This window comes from Rhinolophus sinicus, linkage group LG09, assembly GCF_036562045.2.
Source record: "Rhinolophus sinicus isolate RSC01 linkage group LG09, ASM3656204v1, whole genome shotgun sequence".
NCBI classification, from domain to species: domain Eukaryota; kingdom Metazoa; phylum Chordata; class Mammalia; order Chiroptera; family Rhinolophidae; genus Rhinolophus; species Rhinolophus sinicus.
This window is the reverse complement of record NC_133758.1, coordinates 113,067,123-113,092,898: the sequence shown is the minus strand read 5'-3', so window position 1 is coordinate 113,092,898 and position 25,776 is coordinate 113,067,123. Positions and strand designations below refer to the sequence as shown.

Here is a 25,776-nt window from a genome sequence, read left to right as displayed (position 1 = left end):
AGTCCTGCAGCCGTATTGTCCCTGTGAGCACCGAGCGAGCGATCCCGCCCGCCGAGGCAGGAAAGATTCAATCGACGAGAGGGAAAAGCACATCGGAAAAGGCTGGATGCTTCTGCTCCCCAGAAGGACTCCGCAGCGCGAGCCTCCGCGCCGCTGCCTCCCCGGGCTGCGTGGCCGAGCTCCGGGCAGGTGCGGGACCGCCTGGCGCACACAGAGTTAACGGCGTCATCGCAGCCATTAGAGGGAAAAGTTGCGGCGCGGCGAGCCCGGCGAAGTCCTCCGCCCGCCCCCTGGCCCACTCCCCACTTCCCAGCCGGCGCGGCGTGGAGGGAGGGCAGTGATCACGCAAGCCCGAGCAGCGGCTGACGTGGGCCGAGCTGCCAGGTAGCGGAACGCAGGCAGCGAGGCGGCGGACTCACTCCCCAGCGTCGCAAGCCCGGGTCTGGACTCCGAGGCTCCCCGAACCCCAGCCAGCTGGCTTTAGCCTTCGCGAATTGCACCCCCCTGTCCCCAAAGCCAGTCCTCGCCGAGCCAGCAGCAAGATGTTTGCAGAGTCGCGCCCGGGGCTCTGAGACACCGCCTCCTGACACGTTTGCATTCCTTTCTTTTAGGGCTTTTTGGCGGTCGGCTATACTGATGTGACCCCCCTCCCTTTTTTTGGAACGATGGGGATCTTTTTGGCGTATGTCGGATTTGTTTTCTTCTCCGTTTTATATGTACAGCAAGGGCTTTCTTCTCAAGGTAAGTGTGTTCACTGGCAAACATACATTTCCTCGCGGGGTGTGTGTGTGTGTGTGTGTGTGTGTGGTGGTGGTGTGTGGGCAGGCAGATGTGGAGAGATTCCCAGCAAGTAACAGTGGAATAGTGTTCTGTGGGCATTTTTCTTTAAAGTTTATTAAATAGTAGGCATGCTAGATTTGAAAGCAAATCGAGCTGGTGCCTGACGGTGAGGTAGGTTCCTCAGTGAGCACAGACACAGGGTTGTGTGTGTGTGTGTGTGTGTGCCTTCTGTGTGCGTGCACAGGATAACCACTCATGCATACATAATCGTCACAAACAAACAGGGACTCTCCTTTGCCAGTCCTCCCGTTTGATGGAGGCAGAGTGGGTTTAGAGTTTCCTTTTTCTGGGTCCCTGTGACTTCGTTTGCACGGATGTTTATCGAGGGACAGACTCGCGGGAGGACCCATAGAAAGGTCTGGCTTGCATTCCAAGCGGCAGCTGCTTGCTGGGTCCCGTAGTTAAGGACTTAGCACGCTGCAGGGCCCATTTCAGCACCATGAACAGTGGTGGGGACCCCCCTGTCTGCTGCCAGAAGACTGCATCTCTTCTGAAGCAGATACGCCAGCCTCCCCCTTCCAGCTAGAACAAATAAGTCTCTTTGTCAGATCAGAAGGTCTTCTTTACATCTCCCATTTCCTTTAAGTATAAATGCAGGGCCGTTTCAATGGCGATCACTTGCGATTTCATAAAATTGTGAAAAGGGGCGCTGACAGTGTCTCTCCTTAAAAAGTCAGGAAAACGTGCATCCGCCCTGAGCCAGTCCTGCAGCGAGGGGCCCTCCTCTCCAGGAGCGCACTGTACCCTGCACCCACACACCCCCATCAGCCACGAATCTCTCCAAGACTGCTTTCAGGGAATCGTCATCTCTTCCCAAAGCGTCCCTTAGACAAAATAAGAACAACCATCCAAAGAATTCCATGTTAAAGAAATGCCTCTGGGAGAAAGGGAACATCTTATTTTTGCGACTTTTGCATGACTCCATGAATCTCACAAACTATAATAGCAGGGTCGAAGCTGGTAATGAAAAGACAGGAAAACAAACACATCTCTAGTGACTTCAAAACAATCTTTAATCTGAACTAAGTGCAGGTATGTGATTCTTAGGTGCTATGATGTATAGCAATTTACAATACAATGGCTTGACTGGAACAAGTATGGAGGTGAATTTGGAGAGAAATCGTCACAGCCTAGAAAGTGTGCAACTTGTTTCACTGCTGTAGCCTTTGGATCACAATTGCTAATAGTTGTTTTGCTGTATCAGGAATGTGCATTTTGACAGGTACTCATGACCCATTCTCTATAATGTGAAACGTCTAGTTATCATAGATTGTTTAGAAACTTGGAGGCAAGAGGTTCCTCATATATCAACTTGACAGAATTGTCTAAAATGCACCTCACTGAATCCCTCAGCAGTATTTGGGGACTGCTGCAATCTGACAAAATGTATTTGCTTCTAACTGAGCAGCCTGGCTAATAGGGGGAATTATTGGCAAGCTTGTTAACCTCTCCATTATCCGGACTTGATTGACAACAAAGTGATTTAGGCATGATACCAAAAATAAGACAGGAAAGAGGCAAAGGAACGGGGGTTGGGGAGCCAGGCAAAGTGCGGGATGTCATAAAGGGGGTTTTGTTCTTGATTTTTTTAAGTCCAAGTAAAACGTAGTGAGCAATCAAGGCAAGAGAACTGACAAGAGTGGTGTGGATATTCTAAAAAAGATGCACTTCTTCTATTTTACAGCAAAATTTACCGAGTTTCCGCGGAACGTGACCGCGACCGAGGGGCAGAATGTGGAAATGTCGTGCGCGTTCCAGAGCGGCTCCGCCTCGGTGTACCTGGAGATTCAGTGGTGGTTCTTGCGGGGGCCCGAGGACCTGGAGCCCGGGGCCGAGGTGGCCGGTGCGCAGGTAGCAGAGTTGCGTCGCCCGCACGCCCCTGCGTCTGTCCCTCACTCCCTTGGGCCTCTAGGTGTCCAGCCAGGGGTCTGCGGCCCAAGATGGTGCATGGGCGCCCCTTGGGAACCACCAGCTCTCCGGGTGGGCGTGACACCCAGGGATGCCAGGGTGTGCGCCAGAGTGTGTCCTGGGGATGATACAGCAAGGAAAATGTCCTGTCGAGTCTTTCTGGTTAAAACTGGGATTAGCCGCCTCCTTTTGGGGCTGGCTATCATCGGGATGTCCGTGATGGCACTGCTGGGTTGGTACCTCCCAGGACACTCACTGGCGGTCCCTTTCTGGACGGTGGGATGGGGTGGGGAATTCTGTCGGTGTCTGCATCTCCCCCTCCCGCACGTCTGTGGCTGGCAGAGAAGAAAGCGATTGCTAAGGGTGGAATGAGACAGGAGTGCGGAAGGGGCGACAGGGGAGGGGAAGAGTGAGGAGGAGAAAGGAGAGAGAGGTGGAAGAGAAAGGAAGGAAGAAGGTAGTGAAGGAGGGAACCGGAGGCCACTTGAGAGTAGACGAAAGAAGAGGGTGGAGAGGGGGACGGAGTGGATGGGGGGAGGGGGGAGGGGCGGAGAGGGGAAGGGAAGAGGAAAAGGGAAAAAGTGGGGAGAAGAGGGAGAAAGGAACGGGGGAGGGGGAAGGGTCCGAGCAGAGAGTGAAGACAGTTCAGCAAAACAGGCGGCGGACGAGTCCAGCAATCCGGGCGAGAAAAATAAAATCTGTCCTTGAGACCCCGAGAAGAGGACGCAGTCCCGGCAAAGATGCAGAATCTCAACCCTGCGAACTTCCACCCACACGCGTGCCCGGCGCCACCCTCCCGGAGTCCCTATCTCCCCGCACAGCCCGTAGGGGACAGATCCGAGCGCGCGACAGAGCAGCGCCCCTGCGCGGTGGTGGCCTCGGCCTCGCCAGCCGTGCTGGGGAACGGCTCCTCCCTCTCCCTTTTCTGACTCACCACACACACACACACACACACACACACACACACACACACACACACAGAGAGATGTTGCAGCAACGGGGCTCGGGTGCTTGCTGTCGCCGGGCATGGCCCGCACCTCCGCGCTGCGGGTCAGGGCTGGGACCATCCGGGTCCTCAGCCTGAGCCTTCGCCGCCTTCTCCCGCAGGTGGAGCTCGTGCCCGATCGAGACCCGGACAACGACGGGACCAAGATCAGTGTGAGTATCATAGGGACGGGCGACAGGGGGCGCGTGCCTTCGTCAGCTGCCAGGCAGGCCCAAGATGAAAAATCAATGAATTTTAGGTTTTTAAAAGCCTTGTAACTTATTGTCCCTGAAAAAGGCAGTTTCGCAAACGTAGGACGAGAACCACTGTCTCTTGCTTACCTCATTGGGTGCATAAAAATGGAAACCTATTTAGAGTTGGTACAATAAAATTATTGATTTTAATCACCTAAATATTTAAACGTTCCTAGAGAATGGTTTTGTTATCACAAGGGGTGTGATAACCTTGCTTTTTAAACAGTTACATAACTGTAATTGTAAGAGCTGCAACACTAATATCTATTCAAAATTATGGAAATAATTATCTTTTAATAGAAAGTAACACACTAACAACAAAAATCTTCCTAGGCAGAAAAATATTAAAGCATCCCACAGTGTTGAAGTTGTAATGAAAACAACTCAATTTTCACTGTTATTCATAATGCATGCCGTGTATTTCTAATGTCAATATTAAAAATCATATAAATATAAAGCCAGAAGCCAACATAAACATAACAACATAACTGGAGAAGGTTAACCTATTGAAAATAAAGAGATGAATTTCTACTCTACTGGTTACTACTTTTCATAATTGTGTGTAAAATTAGGAAAAAAATATGAAAATCTTATTTTTTTACTGTACCTTAAATGAAGCCGCATAAAATCATTTTATATTAATAGAACTGATTAATTTGTTGATAAATAGTAAGCAAGCTTCCATTATTAGAAATGAAATAGTTATATAATAAGAAAGGAGGCGTCCGCTAAGCATAATTATGTATCACATATATAAGGAATCTGAAAATCCAATGACCCTACATTTAAAAGCGTAATTTATTCTGAGACTTTTACAACAGCATACAGTGGTATAAGATTGGGGTTATAGCACAACTAAAATATAAAAATATATTGATAGAATCAAATTCTGTAATCCAACTGTATAATTTCAAAATGGGAGAAAATATCAAACAAAAATAATATCTAAAGCAGAAACTCCAATTTATGTTGAGAAATTCACTGACTTCTTAGACTATTTCAATTCAATTCTTCTTACGTCACAGAAATTATTGTTTTAGGACAGTTCTAGAAAAGCTTTATTGACAGAAGCAATTGTTAACACTGCTTTTCTTAAATATTTCACTTGTCATCCACACAGACAATTGGATAGATTGTTTATTGATGAGTCATCTTTGACTCTTCACCTGCTATACCTCCAAAGACCAGTAATGAAAACAGCCTCCAACATCCTAACCTAGGGAAGCCATAGAATCAGATACATAATCCTGGATACAACCGTTAACAGTATTATCCATGCCAATAGTTCATAAAATCTAAGAAATTGGAGAGAGTTCTAGATACAAATTGAGATAGAAAGTAATTTCTTCCCAGTTTACCCAGTGTGTGAGCTTGAATATATGTCCTAGACCAGCAGTAGTTAACTTAATTCCCAGGAGAGTTTTTATGAAATACTAAGATGAGCTTCAGTCCCTAGAGATACAATGTGACTGCATTAATCCAAGTGACAGCATTTTCTAACGGCTCCTCAGAAGAGTCTAATGTGCAGTCAGTGTTGAGAATCACCGAGCCAAATCCCCTAAGCCTCAGTTTACTGTAAAACAGGATAATAATAACGTAAGTACTCAGACTTGACTAGGACACTAAACTGGATATATATGAAGCTATTAATTTCCATTGTTTTATAGTATTAGTATATTTATATGTCATTTTTCTTATGCATTCATACTTATGATTATGGTTCAAATGTTGGAAACTATCTGTATATACAACTGTATATGTAAAATAACAGATGAACATATCCCAAGTTTTCTGAATTATTTATGGCTATTTGAAATTATAATGGCCAGTAGCAGAATAACTTTCTATCACTTTCACTTCTTTTCTATTTTTCAAAATCATCCAATCCTTAAATCCTGAATATCTTATGAAATCATCCAGTCAATCATGGACAATATATAATGTATATCAAATCTAGCCATTCTGATAAAGACGTTTATGGATACTTATTACATATTATATAGAATTTTATGTTATACATAATCATTTATATAATCTTGCTATTAATCTGGCATAACAATTATTAGAAAAAATAAGAGATCCAATTTCAATTTTGAAAATCAAACCAGGGTTAATTTCAACTTCCAGGAGCCTAAAGACCCTATTATGGCAGATAGTGTGTATTCTGAGTTATAAGACTTCAGGTGACATTAATCTGCACCCTGAGCCATGCCACCCCAGGACTATAGGTCAGAGTGGACCAAAAATTTGGGAAGAAAAACCTTTACTAGCCAAATCTATTTTGTCAGTACCTATAATAGTCATTCCACTTAAACTCATGGTTGGTCCCAACGACCAAGAAAACATTTTTGTGATGCCTCAGAGTTGTAGCCCAAAGTGAAGAAAAGAGACTGTGTGAACTCTAGACTTGACCTCAGTAGGTTCACATGTCATTCATTTGAGCTAACCAGGCAGAGGCCCGTCCCATGATGGGAACTGGGGAAGGGGACCACAGGGCTAGTGGAACATGGTGCGGGCTGGATTGAAATGGTCGTCCCTTGACTGGGAAAGCCAGTCTACTACTGCACAAGGATACACAGTGCCGTCAGATTGGACTGTGGAGAACAAAAAGAGCTCTCTGACTTGAGACCCTTCCATTCTCCCACATAAGCAAACGCAGGACAAAGTACGGGGACACCATCAATTGACATAGAGCTTTCTTTTCTTTCCCTGCAATTTTTCAGACAGTGAAAGTGCAAGGCAATGACATCTCTCACAAGCTTCAGATTTCCAAAGTGAGGAAGAAGGACGAAGGCTTATACGAGTGCAGGGTGACCGACGCCAATTATGGAGAGCTTCAAGAACACAAGGCTCAGGCCTACCTGAAAGTCAATGCCAACGGCCATGCTCGGAGGATGCAGGCCTTCGAAGCCTCCCCCATGTGGCTGCAGGATGTGAAGCCTCGGAAGAATGTCTCCGCGGCTGTCCCCAGCAGCATCCACAGCTCTGCCAACCAGCGGATGCGCTCCACCTCCAGCCCTCAAGCGGTAGCCAAAATCCCCAAACAAAGTCCGCAATCAGGTATGGAAACCCATTTTGAGCCTTTCATTTTCACACTCACAAACCCTCCCCTGGACGATCGATCAAGTAGAGTAGACAGGTTGATGTATGACGGTTTTTAACATTGGAGACCTAGTTCAGTTGCAATGATGATGAGATGAGACCCGGAGAGCCTGGGGCTGGCCTTCACAGAGGATGTCACCTGCCCCATTAGTCGCTGGCAGTGCTTCCTGTCCAGGGGAAGTAAGAGCTGGACATTTTTTTTCCTTCTGTATTTACACATTATAAGAACAATAAATCATGTAATGCTGGTTGCATTATAAATGCATGTTCATTTTCTCTACAGATTTATGTATTGATAATGACCCAAATTAAGAGACTTTCACTTAATCAAAATGTAAATGAAAGAGACACACCACGTTTTCAGCAACCTATAGCCTTAAGCAGGACCGTCTTCTCCAAGGGCTTTTGATTTTGAAGGAGAAACTTCAGCTGCTTGTGATGAAAGTGATGATGATAATGGCAGGAAGTGAGGGGGGATGAAAGGCAGTAAGTGGTGCCGAGATAAAGCAACTCCTGTAAATGTGCCTTCGATGCCAATTTAGAAGCTTAGTCACACATTTCTGAAGTCAGCTGTGCAAGTTAAAGCTCTTCTGAATAGCATTAATTTATGCAATCATTCAGCCAATGGAAACTCACAGGAGTTTCAACCTTGATGTGGGATAAAGCCTGCTCAGACTGAGCAGTACCTCACACGACCCCGCAACTGTGCCGTATTTTGCTCAATCACTTGATGTAATATTATAGGATGAGGGGGACATAAAAATATTTATCGTTCTTCAAGTATTTCCCTTTACAGTTGATCACTGAAAAATTACTGGTGCTACTATTGGTAACAGAAAATTACATTGGTAACATTCAAGGTCTCTTTAGCCGTTAGATTTTTTTAAAAATCTGGTCATTTCATCAAAATAATTATACACATATATGTGTATTCTCTATCTTATCTTACATATATCTTTGTATCTTTTCTTGTGAATAATACTTTTAAAATAATGTGTTCCACCCTAGGTGTCCTTCTTATTTTTCAAATGCTAATGGTTTTTAGAGAGCTGGACTTAAAGTCCCTGCGAGTTTGCCTTTCAATGTAGGTGAGCAGCTATCCCAGCATGCCGTGGTCACATCAGTCTGATGACTAGATAACTTAGCCTCACTAAAGCTCAGTTTGTGTGGCTTTGTCTTATTTTCCTCTTTATTATCTCAGTTGTTTCCCAAATTAAGAACAACACCATAGCTAGAATATATATATACATATATGAGAAGGTCAGACAATTAAGTTCACGAACTTTCCACTGTGCGCTTACATGGTGGAAAGTTCGCAAACTTAATTGTCCAAACTTGTATGTCTACATACATACAGAGGATGCCATATATATATATATATATATATATATATATATATATATATATATATATATATATACACACACACACACACACACACACACACATTTTAAGAAAGGACAAAACTATATTAAAATTACACTGATGGCAACCACATTGAGCACCTCTTATAATTGCAGAAGTCAAACGTGACTTGTATTCATCTTTTGTTATTGGTATATATTGAGTATTACGATTTTAATACAGTTTTTTCCTTTCTTAAAATGTGTATATGGTTTTTTTGGCACCCTCTGTACATACTTGTATATATGCATATACATCTATAGCACACATACATATGCACCTAATCATTATAATGTTTGCAGACATTATCTGATCAAGATTCAGTGTCTTTGGAGTCACTGCTCCCATCCTTTTCATGCGATCAAAAGAAGAAGCTAGACACTATATGCAAAATTACAGACTAGCTTCAACAGACAGTTACAATCCAATTAGAGAGAATTCCAAATCATGGAAGTGAAATTATTAGCCTGCATAGAATATGCCAGGCTAGATATCAGAAATCCATGCTGTGGAATAAAATCAAATAGATTACCTATTTCAATGAAGAATTCTAAGCATAGAATAAAATGTTCTATCTACTAAATTAATTACTTTTGATTCAAGAATGTACTCTCCAAAAATACCTATTTTATTTTAGCATCTCTTTCTTAGTACTGTGATTGGAGCTAAATGGTAAACTCTAGATACCATCTAACAATTTTCCAATAAAAATCCCTGCTCATTTTCCACCCCACTACCAGCCTCACTCACTGCTTTTTCTAGAGTAAGGGTGAAACGAGAGAAGGAATGCTGACTCATGGAAGTCTATATTCATTAAAAGCCATGTTCACTAACCATTATCTGCGTATAGCAAAGATTAATCTGAAATATATCAAAAAAAATTTTTTTTCTACCAGTGAATACTGGAAAATCGTTTATATACATTTAACAACGTTTTCTAACTTCTAATTCAGAAGCTGGAGTGGCCCAGCCACCCATTCTATTCACGTGTAAGTTTCTATGCTTGCACAATTATTGTATAAAATACAATATCTGGGATGGATATTTATATATCATATTCACTGTAATACCCACATCCTGATTTATAATTTTGCTTTATATTTTTTCAGGTTATATTCAAATAAAGCTGATTTCAATACCCATGCTTTATATATTCACTCATTTATTCATTCTCCATCCATTCACATTTCTAATTCTGATTTCTTTCTGGAGAGCCACACTAGGGTTCACTATTGCCCTCCAGTGTTTCTCCACATATGTGTCCTATGAGCACTGGAGCAGAGTAGAGATGGCTGCATATTTGTTGACACTCCACCCATTAGATGTAGCACCTCTTCCCCCCAGCCCCGCTACCTGGCTGGTCTGTTCCCACTCTGACAATAAGATGTGAAGAAGTAACGCTATGCAAGTCATGCTATGCCCATCCAAACCTAGCTCTTAAGGAGACTGGCAGCTTCTGCTGTGGCCTCTTGGAAGCCAGCCACCGTTTAAGAAGTGCGATTACCTTGAGATCACCTTACTGAGTGAAGCCCAAGCCCACCAGCTTTTAACTGCAGCCCCCGCTGAAGCGTGAGAGGTCCCGAGCTAGCACTGCCCAGCTAAGCCAGCCAACCCACAGACTCGTGAGAGATTATAATAAATGATTGTTTTAAGGCACTAGGCTTTAGGGTGGTTTGTTTCACAGCGCCCCTAAACTCAAATATTCAAAACTGAATTTATCATCTTAGCTTTTTCACCGAAAAACCAATGTTCTTCCTCTGGTATTCCCAAATTCTTTTCATAACAAACACTATCACAGTCCCAAGGTGTAGAAACTTTGAAAATGTTCTTAGCGCCTGTTCTTCAGACAGTTGCCATAATGAGTTAATTAGTTATTCTAGGCCTACTAAGCATCTCTTCAAAATATCCTTGATCAACTGCATCTTTTCTGTTCCCCCAACACGAGTTTCATTCCAACAGCACCTAATGACATACGTGTCTCAATTCCAGTACAAGGAACGGATCACAACAGAGCAAGTATTAAATAATGATATTTCCAAAGCACCTTCCCTAACTTTCGTAGTCTAATTTCCAGCCCTGTTTCCCCTGAGTACCTAATCCTCACACACAACCTTCCTAAGTGGCATTTCCTGTATGTTTTTAGGTGTTTTATCACCTGCATGGTGACTTTGCCCAGCTGTTTTCTTTGCATGGGTCTTTCCCAATGGCTGAGTTCCCAGTCAAATGAAAATCCTTTTGTAAAACTTTCCCTTATTGTCTTAGTCAGGTTGGTTGGTCCCTCATTCAGGTCTCCACAGCAATTTGTTATACTTACTTCGAATCGATCAGTCATGTATTGTAGCCATTTTTTCCTGGGGCTTTCCTCCTTTCAGTGCTGGAAGCCGCACATTCTGGGGAACAACCTCAGTCTCAGGCAGTACAGGATAGTTGGTCATCCTAACAAGAACTTCTTGGCTACAAATATTACAACTTGCATTCCGCTAAGTGCCCACAACAAGTGGAGTTTGCGGTTGGGGAAGACAAGGAAAGAGAGGGGAACAGTATACCTTTGTTTTTATCTTCTTTTTCTTATAATTATGTTTGCATACATAGTATTGCCACTATTCCGAAACTGATCAAGGCTCCTAAGCAGTGTTTCTCAGAGTGTGTAGTGCAGACGGCCCATGCCAGACTCACCAGGGAGCTGGTGAAAAAGTCATGTTCCAGGATTTCACACCGCACCTACGGAATCAAAAATCTGAGTCTAGAGCCAGAAATAGGCATTTTTATGTGCAATAAATGATGAGAATCATTAACTCTAAAAAGTTCTTATGGGTGAAGAAAAAATGCTTTTATCATTTACTATGAGGTATGTGTGTGTGTCTACAAGACACTCTTATAGAGACTGGTCTCTTGCCATTATTCTCTTCCCAGTGCTGGGATGGACCTTTGGGAAGCTGTTCTGTCTGCTCCCGTGATCAGCAGCTGGCACTTGTAAGAAGCCTGGCTGTGGTTAAGGTGTAGTGATGTTTCTACGCGGAGCCTCTAGTCACTCAGCAGGAATGCTGATTCTCTGAACTTAGAAATATGGTGATTTGTTTCCACCGTGATGTGAGCCTGAGCGCTGAGAGGCAGCTGCCACTCCAGCTGCTGGAGGCCAAGGGTGCCCCAAAGCACCTCTTCTGCTGACAAACACAGCAGGTTTCCAAACGTGGCCAGATTTAGCAGGAACGATCTTACAACAGAAGTCCAAGCTGCTGGGGAGGGAGATGGGGCAGAGAGAGTCTTGCAGGAGATTGTTTCCCTGACTTAAAATGAGAGGAAGTTGTGAGCTGTGTCCAGGTAGAGAGCCAGTCATGTCATTAAGACCTTAATGTTGATTTTGGTTTAAATGACCAACTTGGCTGCATACACTGGGTAAATTAATTTGATCATTGTAATTCTATGTAAAGCAGTTGCTGTGTAAATCAAGTATCTGTGAATAAGGGGAAAAATAGATGTCAGGCAGTGCTTTGGATAATACAGGCCAAGGAATCTGCTAGAGACGTTAGAACCGGAATTACTCGGATATAGATTAATAGTGTACACTGGCTACATTCTCCCACACACTATGTTTAACTTAACTTCCTGAAATTCAGTAACTGGCTGAGTCTACAAAACCAAGGCCCAGCTGTAGGCTGGAAGGGCTTTCAATGCGTCCGTGACCACACTGAGTTTCCCTCATAACCAGAAGCTCTGTAATTGAGGAGACATGATGCAGAATTTGCTGATGTCTTAAGTGCTTGTCTCTAATGATTTCATGAAGCTGCCAGCAGAACAGCTTCCTGGATAGATGACCAAAGGGTAGAGAAGTTGCCAGAAAGACTTCACTCTGTTGATCAAGGTAACACAGTCCTAAAAGAAAGGTAAGGGTTTCTTTCTGCCAAGGAACACTGAAACCTGACTGAGGTGAGCTCATCTCAGCTGCAAAGAGCTGAAACTAACAGGAAGAGGCCCCTCTGGCTGGCCATTCACCAGCAGAGGCAGTAGGCACAGCGGTTAGGGAGGAAGACTGGTCACATGTCATCCCCATCACTCATAGCTGAGTATGTGTCCAGGTCCTCACCTGGAGGATTAAATGAAATTACATACAGAGACAGCATGGCACTGCCCAAGCCTCTGTAGATAATAACTCTTTGCAGGGTTTACATGACCAGTATTGTATGTGCTATATATTACCACCAGCAGCAGGGAAATGCCCTACACGCCTGGCTCTCCTGTGGCAAATATGTTCCTTGTTGGGTGTGTGTAGGTGACGAGTTAAAGAAGGAAAACTGGGTCTTCACTCCTGGCTTGTGTTTCATCATTCATAATTTCAGAACTTTCTCCCGTCACACCACCATGAATTGATGAGAAGTTCTTCCCTATATAACTATGCCACATTAGCCACCAGCTGTCTTGCCCAAGGTCATAACTAGATCCTTACTGTAAAACATAATGAAATCCAAATGATTTTTAAGAATTTCAGCTGTGTGACCTGAATAAACAATATGAATTTGGAAGTCACAGTTATACAAACTGGCTGCTATCTTAATTAAATTCAAGCTCTCGTAAAAAGACCCTCGGAATATTTTAAATCATAAAATAAACATAGACGCATCTAAAAACATAAACAAGTGAAAATATTGTTGAAAGCTTCACAAAGAGAGAAAAATAAAGAACATTTAAACCCTATAATAAGAAGGGCAATCTGTGGTAATACAATGATACAGATTTGATTCTGAGATGCACTCTCCAAGCTTGGTTGTTGAGTGAGCTGTGTACAAAATCTTCCTAAAGCTCAGAGTTCTTATTGATAAAACTGAGGTAAAAACATGTATGTCCCAAGGGTCGCTTTCAACATTAAGTGACATAAGAGTAAACCTGGCACATGAGCGAGCTCAGCAATTGTTGGTTCTCTTCCTTTTTAACTCTCAGGTATTAAAGTATATACTTAAATAACGGTGATTTAAGAGGTTAATTAAGAAACATAAATATAAATACAGATGAAAGAAGCCTGAAAAGTTCTAAAATTATGTAAAATAATATAATAGCTGATGAATTAAAAACATATAATTAAGGGTCTGTTTAATTAATAAATGACAAAAGGAAACATATTATCACAATTTATGATATATATCCAAATGAGCTCCAATTGATTAAAGAGCTAAGCAGAAAAGAAAAATCAGATATAGGAAGATTAGCATAAAATCAGAGGCCTGAGGCTTTGAAGATTTACAATTATAAGAAATGCAAATGAAATAACGTTTTACTATATAAAATTTAAAACGTGTTTAATCAAATGTAACCAAAAGGTGATGCAACTGACAAGGAAATATTTGTGTCTAATACTTAGAAAAGAAGGAAAAAGTATCAATTTTACTGATGCTATGATTATGTAATACACTCTAAATGACTTAGAGATAGGAAAAGTGAAAATATCGAAAAAGACAAGATAAAGATATAAATTGAAATCAATTCTCTACATGACAGCAATACCCAAATAGAAAAATTAGGGCATAATATATAATCATCAATAGTAATAACAAAAACGTATAAAATATCTGTGTGATTTTTTTTTCCAAAGACAGCAAGTAAGTAGTATAAATACGGAAAGCATTAGAACACTTTGTTAAGAGTTTATGTACGAATAAATGCAGAAACGTGCTATGGTTTTGGAGGGACAATCTAAGTATTTTAAATATGTCAGGTTTTTCTAAAGTATTTATAGACTTGATTCAGTCTCAGTCAAAACCCTAGTCATGTTAAAAAAATTGGACACATATAATCTTGGCAAAGATTTTTAAAATTAACACATCTCCCCAAGGTTACAGTGACTCAGGCATTCTGCCCTATTATGACTTGCACAGTGAACTGATACTGCCCTTCTGGAGGAAAATTTGGTGGGAAAATCAGTCACAGAGGTTTGGATTGTGTGGCCCATCTGTCCCTGAAGTGATTCTCCTGGAGGAAATTCCAAGGAGAGGAGTAGTCAGGCAGGTCCAGACCCATGCACTGGGATGCCTGTCACAGAGGTAGGTTGGTCTTCCCATAACTGGAAATACTCAAATGACCAAGAGAAGGAAAGTTACCTAATGAATGTGTTAAAACCATGAAATGAATATTAAGCTGCTTCTAGAATCATGTTTTCAAAGAATGATTAATGAAATTAGAAAAGACTCAATATAAAATTTAATGTGAAAAAATATAGGATGCAAACCTTTCAAGTGAAAAAATATAGACTACAAAACTTTAAATCAATCTGAGATATGTGCATTCAAAGTGACAAGAAGAAATACATGAAAATGTACATGGGGAGTCAATGTAAATTTGGTTTCTAATTATTTGATTATTTTGTTTGTATTGATAACATCTGCACAATAATAATTTATAACTTTGTTATAAGAAAGTAAAAAAGAACATCATTCGAAAGTTCCCAAATTTAAAAATAGGCAATGACAGATAGCTCAAGAGAGAGAAAACAAACTAACAAATAAAATACACTAAATAAATAAAGAAAGGCAAAGTAAAATAATGGTATTGTGTGATTGTGGAGCTCATAACAAATTAAAGAAATATACACCATTTGTACATGCATATATATATATATGTGCATGTACGTGTGTGCATGCATACATTAAAACTATTGTAAAAGTGGTGTATTCAGAAATTGCTAGTAGCATTCAAATTAAGAACATTATATCTTAGGATCTGAGTGGAGAATCTCACCCTCAAATTATTCTTTCTGTTTTTCTAAACATAATGGGAGTGCTTGATAAATTTACATTGACTCAATAATTCAAGCACATATAAAGTCCATAAATAAAATATTATGCAATCATTTGTCCTCTCAATAGTATGACTCATTCGGTCCCCAATTCAGAGGGAGATCAAAGTGATGAGCAATGGTGTGTCAAGGAAAATCAATACACTGGAATATTTATAAATTATAATTATGTTTTATTTAATATGACTGCTTCAAAAAAGTCTGAGAGAGCATTTCTGCATGAATTCAGAATCCGATATGCATAAAACAGACCTGATATATAAGGTTACACTCAGCGCTTGATTTAAAGCAAATTGTAAAAGCTAGGAGTTAGAATTCCTTATTCCATGAAGCCCACCACTCTGGAGCTATTGAAAAAATAAAAATAGGAAATTAACTTAAGCTAATTTATCATCTTCACAGAGGCAAGAATTTTAATGAAGATTAAATAATACAGTCAGATACCCCAAATTTCAAAATATAAAGGTCTGAAGCACTGTGCAGTGAGGGTTTCTATTATGGGACTGATATTTTGTTTTATTTAGATGTCTTATGCTGTACATACGTCCTTAGCAGCATTTTCCTCAGCCATTTAGAAGGTATTTTATTTTTAATTTTTCTGATTAAACAAATGTATTTGCTATGAAGGAAATTTTCTCACTTCTCCTAGCATTGTAAAGAGTTCATTTGAAAAATGCTACAGTTAGGGAGCGAGCAGTAGAATCACAACTAAATAGAAAAATATATGTAATTTAGAATATAAAAAGTCACTCTATTTCCACCAATCCTAAAATATAAAGCTTTTGAAGATATGAATTGTGTCTTGATAGTTTTGGTGGTGTTGCGGTATGTAGCACTGTGCTTAGACTGGAATTAGAATTAAAGAAATGTTTCTGAATTGAATGTGATGTGTGGCTTATGTAAAGGGCAACACATTGATGAGGATACTATCACTGCTAAGTAGATATATGAATTTTTAGGAAATTTGGTCAATCTTTAAGAAAACAACCCCAGACCACTTATGCGTTAAAGGAGAGAGAGGACTGGAAACTAGCCTTTGAACCATTCATTTATTTTTAATTGTATTTTATAAAAAATTCTATCTTGGAACTATGATGAACTGTCCTTGGCAACTGGGTACTTTTATCATTTCATTTTCCTGCCTTGATGAGTAGGATATGGATAAAAGAAAAAAGAACTCTTGCTTCAACTCTCTCTGTTAATTGTGTCATGCTGATGGCTAAGAAAATTTCTGTTCTGAAGATAATTTATAAAACATTCTAATTCAGGTAATTTAAAAATAGCTAGATTAAGAAAAAAGGTAAAATCATTGGTTCAAACTTGGAAAACATGTGAGTAATATCTTAAGACATTTTCCTTATGTTAAAACAAGTGTGTTTTCTGGAGCGATATAATTGATGTTTTTCTATATCCTATGGCATTAGGTCCTCAAATAACTTTTTCTCAAAAACAAACATTGCCAAAGAAGTAAAATTATTTTTTTGTAATTTAGGCAAATTACTGTATTTATATAGTATGGTGATAGCTCTATCTTTTTCAATTTATATAAGAAGATATATAAAAAATTGTTTCTTTCCTTTTCTTTCCTTCCCTTCTATTTCTTTACTCCAAGTCCCTTGGTTGCCATTTCTCTTAATAATACGAGATGCATCTCCATGTTGGATGAAGAATTTTCCTCTGACGATATTGGAGACAGGGGTCTGTGACAACATGCAGAAAGTGTAGGTGGGAAGAGACCTTTGTCCCACTCATCAGTGATGATGGCTCAGACATGACATCCACCTTTCCCGCCTCTTCACCCAGCAGTCAGTAATTCTAGCTGTGGCGCGTTCTGTATCAGCGTCTCCCCTCAGGGCAGACGACCCTAGCCTCCCCTGGGACAAGTGCTCTGTGGTTGTGGTCCCAGCATCAAAGCCACCCCGAGTTGGTCTCAGTTGTCCTGACGATTTCCTCTAGGCCACTCCCCAAGTTGAATGTACTTATTTAAGCCCTTGGACAAATGTTGCATTTTTCACACATTGTTATAAGTGCAACAAAACCACACGTGTATGCAATCCCTAGTATGGAATTTGCGAGCATTCCAACAGGGCAAGGATTAATATCTACTTTCGCATGATGCATAAAAAGTTTGCTGATTAATAGTGAAAAACTACATGCAGGAGGCATATTTAAGCTCCACGAGTAAACAGTTTCAAGCACTTTAGCAGCATTTATTTACATACCTGAAAATGTAGTGCTAATAATAAATTATTCTTACGTATGCATTAAAGCAGTCGTAATAAGCAATATTAAAATGGCATCCTTTGAAAACATTTTATTTGTTTTTCCACTAATTTATATTCTTCTCCCTATCATTTGTCAAAACCACTCATATTTCCATATATTTCTAATAGGCAGAATTGAGAAAGTATAGTTTTCAGGTATGCAGAATTGCCAGATGAAATGATGAAGCCAATTAGTTTGCAGAGTCAAACAGAACTGGCTTTGAACTTCACCTGTACCACCTACTAGCTGAGGAAGCTTGAACATGTGGCATGCCCCCCCAGTAAAGTTCCTCAATCAGCAAAATGATCATAGTAACCACACGGGTCATGGTCAGAGGTAAAGAAATAAGTGCTCAAGAAGTATTAGCTGCTATCGTCTTCATCATCACCACCACCATCATCCTGTCTGCGCCCAGATCACATCTTACAAAACGTGCTGTTTTCAGATGCTCTCTAACTATAGCAGGTGAGAGGCAGAGTCACTGTTATGTGTCCATTTTTCAGCTACTGTAGAAGGAGGAAACCCTGAAAGCATATAGGCATTCCTCGTAAGCAAGAGAGCCTGGAACATTCTGGGGTGAATGGGGTATCACCACACACCTCGTCATTTAGACCTTGTGTATGTGGGTGACTACACTCTTTGCCCTCAGCTACAACAAGAGGCCTCGTAACTAGATAGAGGTGTGTATCTGCTGACAGGGAAAGCAGGAAAGGAAATTTAAACAGTGGCTGCCCCATCCCGGGGCTCAGTAAATAGGCGATTTATGTCTTGGGTCAAAAGGTAGCACTTTTTTTTTTTTTTTTTAATAGGGGATTTCTGGAAGAAATTGGCACTGGTTTCATAAGAATTCTAATAAAAAATATATTATTTTCAAAAAATTATGGGATAAAATCATCCTATTGTTTGACTTGCCCCCTTATACAGTGACTTAGTATGTGAAAACCAGAATAAAAATTGCATTAAAAGCTAGCTCAGATTTTCTCGCAAGCTATTTTCATTTCTTAAAGCTGGCATCTGTAATAAAGGAGAAGTATGTCAAAGGCTGGTCTGTTCCTGGAGCTGTATGGACACTCCGTTCTTTATAAGCTGAGCCTCTTCACAGACCAAAAAGAAAAAAGAAAAAGAAAGAAAATCATTGTATTGTTGCTTGTTTTATTATTGGAAAGTTTACATTTTTAGGTTTGTTCACATGATAAGCATCACTAATCTTCACTTTTACAAAATAAATTTTCTGGATCAGACCGTGGAACCTCAGTGGGATAGAAACTATTTCCTTTCTTTTTTCTTGCTCCTTTTGATACCACTAGATATACTCAAACGAGAGAGAGAAAGAGAGAAAGAGAGAGAGAGAGAGAGAGAGAGAGAGAGAGAGAGAGACCTATGGAGAATTGTACATAGATCTATACACAGATGCACTGAATTGTGACTGTTCCCATATCTAAACCAACTACAAGTTGTACTCGCATAGGAAATTAATCCATCAGAGATTCAAGGCTCAGAGAAAGTGGATGTTTGAAGAGCTGGTAAAATTGAGACATGATGAGTTGTCTAGATTGCATCTCAACACGCAGCTTACTTCTTTGAACGAAATACTCATATCCTCTTCTCATGATCTTTCCTGGTAGACGAGTGCGTTGGTTGTCTTTCTCTTCCTGTCACTAACTAATGGTGGCACTTTGAACAACCAGCTTAATCTTTTTTGGTTCCAGGCTATCAAATTTAAATAAAGAGTCTGGAAAAGAGAAGCTTCTAGAAAGAAGACATGTAAGAATAAAGGCAGAGCCACCTCTCACTGAAATATTTAAATGAATTTGGAGGAACCTCTAAGATCTAAAAGTCTATAATATGAAAAGTTCCAAATATTATTCTATCATAAGATATTTGGTATATTATTTGGAATAAAACAAACTTTACTTATTATTAATGTTTAGGAAAACTAAGAGGCTGATGATGTTTTCATATTTACTATTTATTAGCTCAGAATTGGGGAAAAGAAGTTGTATAACAAATAGTTTTTTTCTCTATAGCATGTTATAACCAGTGCATTTTCTCTGAAAAGATCAGTGTACATTTAAATAATGGTTTCCCATCCTAATTTAACAGATGTGCAGACGATCGGGCCAGCTTGCTTGCCTCAGGGAGTTTCAGAGAGGAGCTTATTCAACTCTAGTTGATCTGACTGCATTGCTCTTTCTTCATTTCTATACCTTTGTTTTGCTGCCCATGACCCATGGAAGCTAGGGGGTGTTGTTCCATGTCACTGAGTTACCTTTTCCTGACCTGTAAGTTCACTAGACAGGGTTGTGGAGAGGAAGAGCTAAGGCAATGGCACAGAGTGTCTGCTGCATCTTCCCTGACACACTGCACGTGCCCAATCCAGTTTAGTCATTTTGGAGACTGACATTAGCAAGAAGAGGGGTGCAGCCTCCTTAAAGATGCTCAAGGTCCTCCAGTCTTATGGTTGGAGACACAGGGAAGGAGACGTGGTGGTATAGATGGAATAGTCCAAAAAGGACGGTGCCAAAGGGGAGCTGAGTTCTTTCACCTGGAAGACAGATGAGCAGTGCAAGGCCTACCTTCCAGTCTGAGAAGTTGTGCTGAGTTCCATGAGGAGGGAAGGTGGGGGACCAGCTGTCCAGCAGACCCTCCTGATATGGTGCTGGACCTGCCTACCATCCCTACCTGATTGCTGAAGATGCCACCATCTCAACAATGTGCTATGATTGTTTTGTTTGTTTTAAAAGAAATAGATGGAATTTTCTGTTCTGCTCTGAGTTGAGCATTATAGTGAAGATAAAATACTTGAGGCCCTGTTTCATAGTTCTCCTCGGCCGCACGCTCACTAGTCACAGACACTCTCCTGAGACACATTTGCTTGCTTGCCCACATGTCAGTGAAAGCCATGAGACTGGTTATTGCATGAGACATAAAAAGGGCTGAAAATTGGGAGCTAATTTCCTATACTCCTTGGACATGTAAGACTTCTTAGACCTTTCCATTTGCTAGATGGAGAAAATACCTCCCATGCTTTACAAAGGTGGGGGGATTATACTTGAAAGAACACTAGGAAAATTGTTAAGCAGAAAAACAAATGAAAGGCATCATTATTAAAGAGAAGTCGAAGGACATCCTGAAATGGCGTCTGAGAGAGAACCCTCCAGGCTCTGTGGGCTCCCCCCTCCTCTAGTCACGCTATCTGTACACGTCCCATCTGTACAGAACTTACTCAGTAATAGCGTCACCTTTCCTTCTTCACTGGCTATTTTGTGCTGGGGGCAAATGTTTGAAACCTCTCGAGGTATTGTTTTTGACATTGAGAGTAATAAAAAATAATAGCAGAAATTTCACCCCTCACCTTTAAAGAGCTTATAGTATAACCAGTGAGATAAGTTATGAATATAATGAATTACAGGTCAGTGTAAGCCACGCGCTAAGGCCAAAGGCAAAGGAGAGGCCGTACCAACACACTGTGGAAGTGCTGAGGAAAGAGCTCACAAGTGGCTGGTGAGAGCAGACACGCAGAACAGCAGGTTACTGGAGGTCAAATGCATGGTCATACTAGGGGGGTGACGGGCTATACTGCTTGGCTGGGGCATCAAGCAAAGGAAACCACATAAAGCAAAGTAGGAGATCCTATTCCCAAACAATGTCTGACATACTAATATGGAAAAAAACATGAATGCACGAATAGTTCTCCTCTAAGAACACATGGAAGAAATACGCATCTAATTTGGGATCTTAGGAGTATGTGGCAGCAGAGAAAATTAGAACTCAGGGCTCCTGACCACTATCCTGGTTTCCTCATTCACAAAATGTTTCTACCTGTAACAATGAGAATGGCACAGGACGAGTGGCCGGAGTTAGCTGCTTAAAAAAAAAAAAATTAACTTTCGATAGAATAGACCATAGCCTGTTTGATAAACAATGTTTATACTCCGAAAAGTGAATGATGTGATATGTTATATTCAGAATAGTGTACCTCTGAATGAAAATGACTGATGGTTACTTGTTAAAATTACATGGACGAATTATAACATTATAGACGCTCAGATTTCACTGTCTAAGTCTTTGGGATTAGAAAGATGAAGGAGTACACATCTCTTCATTCAAGGTGTAAATAAAACATAGAAAGACGGGACAACCTATCAGTGATTTGCTTTAGAATTCACTGTGCAAGAAAGAAAAACTTCATAGTTGGCCTGGCAAATAAATTTCATTTAATTAAAAATAGGCTAAAAAAATGCATGTGCCTAGAGTGGAAGGAAGAGCTGGAAAAAACAAAGTACTATGTTACATGGCCTATCAGAGGGCCATTCAAAGTTTTAGTGGCCTTAAAGTTCTCTTTACTGTGTATCATTAGGGTTCTTGCCAATTATACGGATCGTGTAAAGTTTGTTTTAACTTGCACACACTGGACATAGTATGGTGGGAAACGTTGGGTCAAAATGAGTAGCCATTTCCTTTATATCTCATAGGAATGATGGGCTCAGGCGTTTTCCATGAAGAGTGCATTACTTGAGAAAGGGGAAGATTTACAAGAGAGTTGCAGTGCGTTTGAGCCCATTTATAATGCCCATGCTGAAAAGAAACCATTATTTCAAAACTACCTTTTTAGAAGACTGAATCACTTTACTTAGCTTTATTGCTTTTAGCATTTTAAACTTTTTTTCAATAGCGGACATACTTTGTGTCAAGTGCCACTGGCTAATTAAGGAGCGTGCAATCAATCATTCCATTTTTCTGTGTTTTTTTTAAATGAATCCCTGTCAAAGTATCTCTCTTCAAAAGATAACAAGAACACACACTTAATTGGGGGAAGCTGAGGCTTGTGGTTCTACATAGATTGTATATATTTTCCTTTGATGGTCATTATACTTCGAGCCGCGCATGGATTATATGGTCACTTTTGCATTTTTGAGCCTTAGCACCCAGCTTGAGAGAAGGAACACTCTCCAGAGACCCACTCCTAACCTCTAGGTCTTCAGTCATTAGGTGTCTCTGAGGAGATATGCTGTTAAATCCGTGGCTCATCTACCAAACAAAGGTGAATCGTGACTGAAAAGCAGCAGTGTGAGGCTACAAAATGGCCACTTTAGAGCCAATCCCTAAACATGTATTCTACCATGACTTTTTGATAGCACGCGCTTTTGCCTCAATTGTTAAAATTGTCAGTGTGGACCTGAACATGATTTAGCTGAAATATTCAGAGGACTCAATGTCTCTACCCTTACCCCCTGCAACTCCAGTCAACCTTTCCATAAAAAAAAAAGGAAAAAAGAAATGCTTTGAGCCTGATTACATTCTTGTTTTCTTACTAATACAGGTACTTAACACATCATTTGTAATTAGAAATTTACTAGCTAAAATATGTGAAGAAGAATTGCAAAAATACAATTGAATCCTTTCCCTTAAATAGCCTCGAAGCCCTTTAAAAATTCCCAGTTCTTGATAACACTAACTTATACTCAGATTTCAAGGATAAAAATTGAGAAAGACCTTCCTCTGAAAGAAAATGCCCAAATGCACCCATCCGGGAATACTCCCCGCCCTTGGGAAGCCTTCCACCGTCAGTGTGGGTTCCATCTCCATGGTTTTGTGCTTATGCAGCAGTAATGCAGGGGGTGTATTTTTAGGGAGCAATCTAGGAACACCCCATAACTATAGGAAATGAGCCTCAGAGAATTAACTTGAGGGTCAGTGTTCTGGATTCGTTCCTCTCAGTGTTCCCAAATGTGGAATGGCATTGTTTGAAAACAGACAAAACAAGCAAGACCAACTTCCCGGGACTGAAATACTTTGTATGTGTTGTTGTTTGCAGTGCATGCCAGGACATTCATGAGCACCACAGCCAAGATGGCGAGCTAATTAAATATATATGTGTATGTGTTTAAAACAGCCTAATAAGGAGCATTGGAAATCTTCAAGATGAGCGAATATCTTATAACTTCTTCCGCAGGTGCGAGGATAGCTACAAGCCATGGACTTTCTGTCCTGCTTCTTGTTTGTGGCTTTGTGAAGGGTGCTTTGCTTTAATCTAAAGTGCTGACTTTTTTCCAATATCACTTTCTCTTCTTAAAGCAAAGAGCAAATCGCCTGTAAAATCTACGGAGCGGACAGCAAACTTGACCCTAAACTCCAAGCACCACTCTGCACCCACTGTACTCTAGTTACCTACCCAACGAGCGCCTGCTTCCGGAAGCATAAACGAAGAGGCTGTCACACGCTTTGTTCATAACATTTTCTTGGGCAAATCACTGGTCTTTCCTTTCAAGAGAATTAGTGTGAAGTGCTAGGACATTTTCTAACAGCAAGACCTATTGTTTTCCTTTTCTTTCGGCTACTTAAAGCACCATCTCACTGACTGCTCAGGGGTTGGCCTGACCGTCATGGGGATAGTAAATATTTACTACGGATACCGTGGATTTCCTACTAAAAGACCCATTATCTGCAGGAAGCAAACAGAGCTCAAAAGGCTACGGAACAGAAACTGTCATCGAAGGAAGCCCCGGTTTGGGGGCAAGAACAAGATTATCAACACTGCGAGGCAACGAGGAGAACATTATTTTAAATAAGAAATAAAAGAAATAATTTTTTTAATTTTCCTTTTTTTTTTTTTTTTTTTTTTTGCTTGGATTTTTCTTCTTTTTCTTGATTCTAGCTCTTATTCAATGGTGGCAAATGCTGATTATGGCCAATCCCTGTCAATCCTGGGAGGTTTATATAAATACATTTTGAATGTTCTATATTTCAATGTATTTTAATTCATTTTGCAATTCCTGTATATGCAAATGAAAAATTCTGTAAATTGCTTATAGTATGTGTGATATAACTTCAAAGTAGGTAGACTATGACCCTCATGCAAGCTGGTTTTTTTTATCATTATATATATAAATATATACATATGAATATCTATTTGTTGGGCCACCAATCTTTTTTTGACAAAACATTTGTTTCCGACTTATGATTCACATATTGTGTGAAATTTGTAATGCATCGTTTCACTTCCACAGGTATGACAGCTGCAGATGGTCTCTGTTGGCCTCTGCTTCCTTCTGGAAAATGCATATTCAAAATTGTATCCGTCTCTGATAAATGAATTATTTTTGTTGTGTGTATGCTGTGTTGGAATTTGCTATGTTCCTTTATATATGGTGTTTATTGAGGTTTGAGGGTCTCTTGACTCTGAAGAACGTACAGTCTCTGGTTTTGACAGTTATCCCCATATTATAATCATTATTTTGTCAAAAAGCTATGTTGCTCCTAGAAAACTTGCCTTGGAGGTGAACGTGGGGAAGATGAAATGGTGACCAGGATTCCCTGAATCCATGAGAGAACACTTCTTGCTGTGGCTAAAAGTGTGCTTCCTTTGACCTTTATGAATTTCTGTAGCTTTGTCATTCTGGTATTTGCTCCTAATTATATTTTAATGTCTCCTAATTAAAAATTCGAATTTGGTTGTTGGCTAAATATAGTATGCAAAAGATGACTGCAAATCTCTGATTGAAGAGGAGAACGTGTTCAGTTTTCACTAGTTAAGTAAATTATAATTTTAAACATTCCATTCTTATTTTTGGCTGTATGATAATTCAGACTATTTTATGTAGAACCTGTTTTCTACTCTGGCAAAGAATGCTAGGCAGAACTATTCATGTGGTCCATATACTCTATGGAATAGATACGGGTTGAGATAGAAATGACCTAAGTTTCCCTTCCAGAGAGATTCTTCCATTTTCTTTCGTAACAAAACCAGAAGATCATCTCTGTAGGACCATCAGCTCCCAGCCTAAGGTCCTAAACTGAAGCTTGAAGGCAATGAATACCTCTGCTTTTCAAAGGTAAATGCGTTGATTTGCTGCAATTCAGTTATAAGCAGTGTGCATATTTTCATAATATTCTTGACGTTAGCTTGAGAATTAATGTTTCATGCTAAACCTTTTATTGACATTTTTCTTGTTCATTTGGTTTATTATTTCAGTCTAATGAGAACAATAAATAAAGGATTTGATTGCACTATTTTATTAACCTAGAAATTTTCTTTCAACGCTTAATACTTAAAATGCGTAAAATAATGGTAAGATAAGTATTGTTGATTCTATCTAACTGGGCTTTAAAGATCACATACATTCAAGCATAAATAAGCATACCGATTCAAGTTCAGTTAGGCTGGGAAAATCCACCATGTAATTTACTTTTACCCAAAGTTCAGGTTGTGAGGTTGGTCAGTTCTAAAGCAA

The 25,776-nt window shown here is 40.2% G+C and overlaps 1 protein-coding gene across 5 annotated transcripts; it reads left to right on the top strand.

Moving 5' to 3' along the window:
- Positions 1 to 25,552, top strand: VSTM2A (V-set and transmembrane domain containing 2A). Of its 5 annotated transcripts, none has more exons than XM_074341029.1 (6): positions 1 to 189; positions 612 to 741; positions 2,525 to 2,691; positions 3,856 to 3,906; positions 6,711 to 7,047; positions 23,621 to 25,552. In XM_074341029.1, the coding sequence occupies exons 2-6, from the start codon at positions 666 to 668 to the stop codon at positions 23,707 to 23,709; spliced, it is 720 nt and encodes a 239-aa protein (XP_074197130.1). In that variant the 5' UTR covers positions 1 to 189; positions 612 to 665; the 3' UTR covers positions 23,710 to 25,552. The 5 variants fall into 5 exon arrangements, with proteins under 5 accessions (XP_074197130.1, XP_074197129.1, XP_019581925.1 ...); XM_074341028.1 differs by having other exon boundaries at positions 24 to 384; XM_019726366.2 differs by lacking the exon at positions 1 to 189 and having other exon boundaries at positions 319 to 741; positions 23,499 to 25,552.
- Positions 25,553 to 25,776: the final 224 nt, after the last annotated feature.